The 7,874-nt window shown below is 36.8% G+C and overlaps 1 protein-coding gene across 1 annotated transcript; it reads right to left on the reverse strand.

Moving 5' to 3' along the window:
• Positions 1-1,793: 1,793 nt before the first annotated feature.
• On the reverse strand, positions 1,794-7,137 carry higd1a (HIG1 hypoxia inducible domain family member 1A). Its single transcript, XM_015369858.1, has 4 exons — positions 7,010-7,137; positions 6,464-6,541; positions 6,259-6,393; positions 1,794-2,760 (listed from the first exon to the last, which is right to left on the reverse strand). Exons 2-4 carry the CDS (start codon positions 6,534-6,536, stop codon positions 2,687-2,689), a joined length of 282 nt encoding a protein of 93 aa, XP_015225344.1. The 5' UTR covers positions 6,537-6,541; positions 7,010-7,137; the 3' UTR covers positions 1,794-2,686.
• Positions 7,138-7,874: the final 737 nt, after the last annotated feature.

Genomic DNA, 7,874 nt, shown 5'->3' on the forward strand with positions numbered 1-7,874 from the left:
TTTTCATTGATGGACATTACCATCCACACGTCTATCTTTCATCCACAGAAACAGCAATGTCAGGCATAGACATGTTGTATATAGATGGATATGTTAAAATGTTTTTTTAACAAGATTCATTAGTTAAATACCAAAGACCTAAATGAATGCTAATGAGGGAAACTGTGCACAGTCATGCTGACTCGGCTCCCCCTAGGCTGCATTGTTATGAATACAGCAGAGACGTGACATCCGTGCTGGAGATGGAGAAACACGATACAGCCGAGCGGAACATGTTGATCCATTTTCTTCTGCCCTGTGAGTCATAGACACATAGTGGCAAAAGGTTTGGAGCATGGAGAGGTGCTATATTGTTAAAGCAATCTTTAAATTAAGAGACCCAAGATGTGTAGGCCTACGTTTACAGGATGTTAAGAGTGTTTATTTAAGTATGGACTCCAAATGATCAGCAGAAAGATGCCTGAATCATAAAATGCAGTAACAGTAACTACAACTGTGCAGCATGTTTTTTTTAATATAAATGGATGGGATCCTCAGTTCAATTAAAAAACAACAACATTTAAATAGTTGAAAACAGTATCTACAGCTTTCCATTTTTTTCAAATGTACATAAATATGTGATAAGGCAGACTATAAAACACAAGTAGATTTCACCAACAAGTTGCAGCATGTAACAGAATTCCACAATGACTATGAATTTCTGAATGAATGTATTCAACAGGGGCGGGACTAACCTTAAATGCTTCTTAGCAGTTCATCCATGACACGCCCACATTTTATTACCCTGTTTGGGCTGTTTTCCATGTCTTGATTCCTGGTAAAAACTGTGAGAGTAAACACACCTGGTATCACTTACTGTGTTGTTATGCTGACGAGGGATCCACTACACAAGGGAGCCTTTGTTATTATTTTAATTAGTAAAATTCAGAATAGCAGAAACTTCCCATCAATGAGATAGCTCTTTAGATTACTTATCACAGATTTCTATGGTACGTTTATTTTTATAGAAGAAAAAAAAAAGATCTGGAGACTTCAGTTTTGGCATTAACTAATCAAATGAATATATAATTGTAAAAGATACACGCTAGAATTTAAGTCTCTCCGCTTTAAGACGATTTGTTTTGCTTGCTGTTTTTAACAACAATTAGTCCTTTTTCACAATCAAGACAAAACTCTTAGGCTACATTTTTGTTGACACAACACACAAGGCAAACAGTGAGTTACCCAAGTTTCCTCCATTTATATTTTATTGTTTGCAGTCTCTTTCTGTGACAAATTTCATTAAATTCCTTATCCTGAGGTTTGTTTCTGCAATGCAGATTAAAGACAACATATAAAGCACTTTGTGGAAATGCTGCAGTTTGAATGCATATCACTGATGCACACCAATATACTAAAGAGTAACTCATACCTGAGTTTGTTAAGTGTTGTTTTAAGGAGGATGAACTATCTTATTATAAAATGCCATCCTTTAGAAGAGCCAAATGAGTTTCATCCTATTCGGTCTGAATTTAAGAATGGTCCCCTTATTAAATCTGACTTTAGAGATACCGCCTATATATTCAACAAAGACTTAAGAAAGTTTCAAGATTTGCAGAGTCATGCTGACAAACGTACCCAAGCGGTATTTTTACATTGGAATTCCATCCATGCTCAAAGTGATGCAGCCAGCTGTTGCACAACACTTACTGAATGTCAGGTAGACGCTAAACAGTTCATGTTGCCAAATAAAAATCTTTACAGCAATTTCTAAAAACACCTTTATAACAGGCACAGTGCAAAGTCAGCAGTTTTTATATGTTGTGTTTATTTCAAAGAATACCAAACATTTTTAAGTTAGAGGGAGCAGGGGTTCACTATTTGAAAAAAGGTGACAGGTTTGAAACAGAAGTAGCTTTCTGTAATCTTTCTGTAATCTGCCTAAAGTCAGTCAAACAATTTGCAGAGTATATCAGAGAATGCATTTTTAAACTAAGAAAAACATCAATTGAAAGCACACAATAGAGGTGTATACACAGCAGCAATTTATAATTATTTAAAGAAATTAGGGTGACTTTTACAAAAAGCCTGCTATGTACTCAAACAGTAATAGACTGTAAATGCTTTGAATAAGAGTTATCACTAAATAGATTGCACTTTTTTCATAACAAGCAGAAGCAAAACAAAATATGAAAAAAGGAGACCTTGTTACAGTACAGTACAGTACATATGAATGAATAAAAACCCCAAAATATTCTACCAGAAACTTGATTTAAAACAATAAACAAATATATATTTATATATATTATATGTTACTGGCAGAAATCTGTTAAAAATGTTCTTAGGCTGCTTTGGGGATTAAAACAAGGACAATGAAAAAAAGAGCAGGCTAAAACACAAATTATTTTAATTTGGCCTTGACATACATTGAGTCATGTGTTTATCTGCTACAAATATTGTTTTATGCAATTTACATAAAGCCGATATATCAGTGTGGGCATCTCCTACATAAACATCCCTTATGCTACACTTGAAAGACTGCCAAATAAAGCACCAAATCTTACACCCATAAGCTGGTGGCCACTAATGTTCAATTTTAAAAAGTGATGTGCCATAGGGTTGTTTTTTAGTCACTGATTAGCTTCTAAATGCACATCTAGAAATGATGGTCCTAATTCCACAGACGTTTGACAGTAAGATTCAGTTTTTAATTGTGTTTCTCAGAATTCTGCTCTTCTTTGGGATGCCTGATGTACTGGTTGTACATTGAATACAAGACACCTGCAAAAGAAGAAAGAAAACAAACTGGTGAGTTGAATTGGGGCTTGTACAACTGTTCACAAACAGATTAAAAACGTCAACTGCGGCTCAGATTTCTAACAGAAATCAAAATAATACTGGATTTTTAGAGAAAAAAAGAACAATATTTAAACCCACATACTGCTAAGTAGGTCCCTACATAACTAAGAACAGCATTGATTCTCTACAATAATTCTAACCTAAATAGGTTAGATTTGCAATGCATACTATCTAAATGTAGTATTTAGGAATATATTAACAATTTATTACAATTTTGTTTGTTAATGTTTTTGGCTAAATCAGCTGACATTTACTGTCCTTTAAATCCAAACCTGATGTAAATCTTAAGCTGGGCATACACTGTGCGATACTTTCACTTGTTGCACGCAGCTACAGCTCAAACTGTACGACGAAGCCGCAGGGTTTAAAAGTTCACAGCTCAAAAATGCATGTTCTCACACTGTGCGGCCTGTCGCTTTGATGCAATCTTACGACGACCGACTGAATTCCAAACATGTTTAATTTTCTCCCGACCTTACAATTCCTAAACGGGAGGTGGTTGTGAGAGGCTAATTGCTCTTCGTTACCCCCTGTATAATACGAGATGCAGGATGCACAACGAGGCTGATACTCAGCCCAATCGGAAAATTCTGGCACGACTGGAAAATCTGCAAAATAAATCGTACAGTGTAAGCCCGGCTTTAGTGACTATGCTTATAAAGGAGCAGAGAGGGTGGGGGGAACTTGTGAAAGTGGACAGTAAAAAGTAATTAGGAAACTATAGACTACTCCCAATCTATATGACCATGAGCAATTGTAGTAATAATATAACAGGGCTATCTTTTTTCCCTAAGATCCTCTCAGACCCATTTTAGATTTAGGCTTGATTATTTTCTAATTCTGTCATTTTGGTTAAAAAATTATCTTTTACGATGACACCCTCTACTTCCAGCAAGTGCAGAAAATTGACAACAATTATCTGCTTACCACATCCTTTAATGTTCTTTAAGGAGAATCATTCTGCATGAACATGTGTGTAATTACAAATGGAAAGAGGTTGATATGTACAAATGTTTTAAAATATTCCTGCTTTCCCACCTACATTATTTTTCACCATATGGTGCCTCTAGTGGAATGTTCTTTCGTTCACATGCCCTACAGTACCTACAGCAGTGACTGAAGCTTAATTCAGCACCATGAATCAACCTCCAATAGTACCCTAACTCCTGCTGCAGCACACTGCAAGTCAGCTGGTTGAAAGAATGTTTATATTCATTTCCAGGTTGTAGAGGAAAGACAAATTTAGGTAAGTGGACATTTTTCAAACTAACTTCATCTTTTAATACCTATGTTATACACAGCAAGGTTATTGGCTTAAGACTGGTTTATATTCAGAGACCAGGTAATCTGCATAGGTGTCACTGTGAACACCAATATGCCCCCGCCCCTTCTGCACACAATCTGCTGCACCTCTCCCAAATTGTAGGTGACCACAGACAGGAGGCCTCTGATTGGTCAAATCTACATCCGCTCAACGCTATGCATATTTCCTGTTTTGTCCATTTTCCATGCTTTCTAGTGCCTTGCAAGAAAAACAGGTTTGTAAATGTGAAAATATTTTTCTGGTAATACATAACCATAATATGACTATATTATAGATANAAAGAAGAGAGGCACTTCATCCACGTTGCTTGAAGTCCAGTGTAAAGTTTCCACAGTCAGTGATGGTTTGGGGTGCCATGTCATCTGCTGGACCCTTTTTCCAGCTGGATCCCCACTCTTTTTCGGCCTCATGTCCCTCTGTGGTCGCGCAAAATTGCCTCTTGTGTTTTTCCACTTCCTCAGCGCCTATATAGCGCTCAGCGCCTTCCTCAGTGTATATAAACCCTTAGCTAGTTCATGATTTTCCCTCTTGTGTTGTAGCGTGGAATAACATAGGGCAGACCACGCTTCAATACATGGGCATAAATCAAAAATATCTGCGACAAGCTCACTGCTGCAGGAGTATAACCAGCCCTTTAATGTTCTTTGCGGGAGATATTGTGCAAGTCAATAACTCAATACAAACTTCTGGGTTTCCATAAAGAAAAATTTTTAACCAGTTGGCCTGTATGTTTTGACTGTATTAACTCTGTAAAGTGCCTTAAATTATATGTATTGTGAATTAGTACAATAAATTGATAAGAGTTTGATTTGAAGAACTCCTCTCTTCAAGTCCCTGGCTGGTTATCATTTGGTGAGATATGGCAACCATGCTTTCTAGTGCCTTGCAAGAAAAACAGGTTTGTAAATGTGAAAATATTTTACTGGTAATAGATAATATATATGATATGACTATAGATATGTTATTTTCTGCAAGAGCTAAAAACTAAAACACCAAAAGTGTGGAGATATGTTGAAAGCTACAGAGTCACTGCTTTGAAAACATCGAAAATATTGCCTCATTTCTCCCTTTTCTGTTGAGATTTCACAGAACAGCTACAGAGCCATGTGTGTTTCTTAGCCTCTAAAAAACAGCATGTAACTGTAGGGGTGGAGCCAAGTTTCAGTTCACAAGCAGTCACATAAATTTTTTTTGCCAACATTTAAATCTGGGAAAACTAGTAAACAATACACATCAACTCACTGTTATGAATATTATATATATATATATATATATATATATATATATATATAAATAAAGGCCAATTTTTACTTCTGAAGCATAGCCCCTGCACCCGTCGAATCTGTCTCTGTGCGCGACCACGCCCTGCAATCATTGTTGAGCACCTCAAAAAAAATCCTGATTATGCATTGGGCGGACGCAAACCCGCGCAGAACTCATGCGGAAGTGCGCAGACAAAAAGCAGCTGTGATTGGTCCTTGGCATGTCTTTCTGGCTGTCTGTGTTGTCATCTTTCTCAATTCGGCGTTGGGGCACGCCATTTTTAAACACCCAGGAACAACTACCATGGACAACTACAACAAAAGGTTAATGGGTTTTTGCCAACTCTACTAACAGAACCTGTTCCTCTTCGATGTCTAGCAACTCTAGATCCATCTCCGTGACCCTGATATCTTGCAGACACGCCGTTGTTGTTTTGGAAGATAAACCCTCCTGCCAATGTCACCGAAGTTCTCATGACCATTCGCCAAAGTTCTCACGAGTTCTCCAATAGGCTCCCCCTTTCGCTTTGGCGGTAAACTGCTGTGCATCCCTAGAAAGTCCAGACCGACGGTGCAGAAGCATACCAGCAAAACTGGTTCACAACCAGACCCAAGCGACATTTGATGTGTGCGGTTGCAGAAATATAATCTGCCCTTACAGTTTGAGGGATCGCAGCCTAATTTAATCAAATCTGTTAACACTGTCAAATATGCAAAGGAGGCAAATAGAACAAAGAGCCTTCATCCCGAGTATGTTTTTATATTTAATGTATTGTAAATGCACCAAAAGATATATCTAATATAAAAGCAGCCAACTAAAAACATGATACACACCTACTGTTATGGCTCCTACCACAAAGCCTTGTGCAGCTACACGCATGTGGATGAGGTGTACTGACATTTTTGTGTCCCCTCGATTTTTCATTTTATACAGCTGGTGTCCAACAATGGCAACAAATCCAGCCATTCCTGCAAAAAATACAATACAGATTAGCTACTGTACAGGCAGGGTACAAAGCAGGGTACAAAATATACTCACCCAATGGGACAAAGGGATTTTCCTTTACTTTGCGCATTAATTTTGAGTCATTCCCTTCTTCGTACGAGGACATCTTGGCTGTAAAGGAAACAGAACAGAAAAAAAAATAAAGTTAGTTTCAGTTTGTTTGACGGTTTAGATGATCCAGGAAAAACAGATTTATTTAATTTTATCACCGGATATACTTTGAACCCAAAAACAATCCATAAACCAATTAAGTTACCATAAACACATCTAAAAGTTGCAGCCCAGGTAGCTTTTTTATTTATTTGGTCTCATCATGGCCTGTTAGAAGGTGACATGAAGGACAGAATGATGCATTCTTTTAGAAGCAGGCAACAAGTCACGCGGAAATGCAGGTTACCAGTGTAGACAGCGTTTTTATATATTTCTTTCTTTTTGTCAAAACGTTGTTTTGATATTATAAAACAGACTGAATTCAAATTCCAAGAACAGGAAACGCAAAAAAATATTACAAATTTATCGGTGTTTTACAAGATAAGATGATAGTTTTAATGTACATAAAGCCCACGGGAAACATCTTACCTGCGTTATATTCTGAAGGAGCTTTATAAAGAAAATGTCAGATGAGCTTCGTGAAAGATGTCGACCACAGTTTGCAAGGAAGTAATAACCGGCGAGGTCCTGATATAACTACCCCTGACGCAGAGCTGACGTAAGTAAAGCTCCCGAGTGGTGAGTTTAATGTTGAGAGTAAAAATTGGAAATATAAAAACCGCAGTTAGAGTTGAAAGTCCTTTTTGATAGAAAACATAAACAAACCAATTTTATGCTAAACGTTTGAAATATTAAAAGTATGTACTCATACTGGTACCTTTATACAGAAACTATTTATACTAAAACTTTGACTTTATGCGAAAAGTTGAAGTTCTGACGATTTAATTGTATCGTGCTTTCATTAATTGATGTGACTTCTAAAATAAAAGTACATTTATATTTTTCACTCAAGTTCTTATGGATGCAACAAAAAAATATTTTATTAATGACAGTGGATGATTGATTATGGGAAAAACAAATAAAAATGGTCCGCGACTGGTTTTAAATGCAACACCAGCGTGCGTGCAGGACTGGCTCAGTCCTCAGACAGAACGTCAGTACAGAGATAGGTCCTAACCCTATATGCGGGGCGTGTCTATTTCTTTCTGAACAATTTGTTAAATGGCGAAGGCAAATTGTACAGTTCGTTCTCATGACTTGCTAATAAAATGTCATTTTCTTCATACAGGTCTTTCCATGTTGTATGCGTTGTTCAAGTCACTCAGTGATTTATATTTTAAAACAAATTCGGATCCTGTTCTGGCAAAAAGATAGGAAAAAATAAAACTTTACAAAAATAAAAAGTTAAACTCATACAATCTATTGTGTAATTTGGACTAAACAATATATTTTT

The sequence above is a fragment of the Cyprinodon variegatus genome, unplaced genomic scaffold, assembly GCF_000732505.1.
Source record: "Cyprinodon variegatus isolate N-32 unplaced genomic scaffold, C_variegatus-1.0 Scaffold39, whole genome shotgun sequence".
Taxonomy (NCBI): domain Eukaryota; kingdom Metazoa; phylum Chordata; class Actinopteri; order Cyprinodontiformes; family Cyprinodontidae; genus Cyprinodon; species Cyprinodon variegatus.

What these genes read in the sequence shown, in the direction of transcription:
- higd1a (XM_015369858.1), bottom strand. Translation starts at nt 6,536, where the DNA reads ATGTCCTCGTACGAAGAAGGGAATGACTCAAAATTAATGCGCAAAGTA. An exon ending in AAATCCCTTTGTCCCATTGG is followed by an intron (nt 6,394 to 6,463) that starts GTGAGTATATTT and finishes TATTTTTTGCAG; the next exon opens with GAATGGCTGGATTTGTTGCC. An exon ending in GGTAGGAGCCATAACAGTAG is followed by an intron (nt 2,761 to 6,258) that starts GTGTGTATCATG and finishes CTTCTTTTGCAG; the next exon opens with GTGTCTTGTATTCAATGTAC.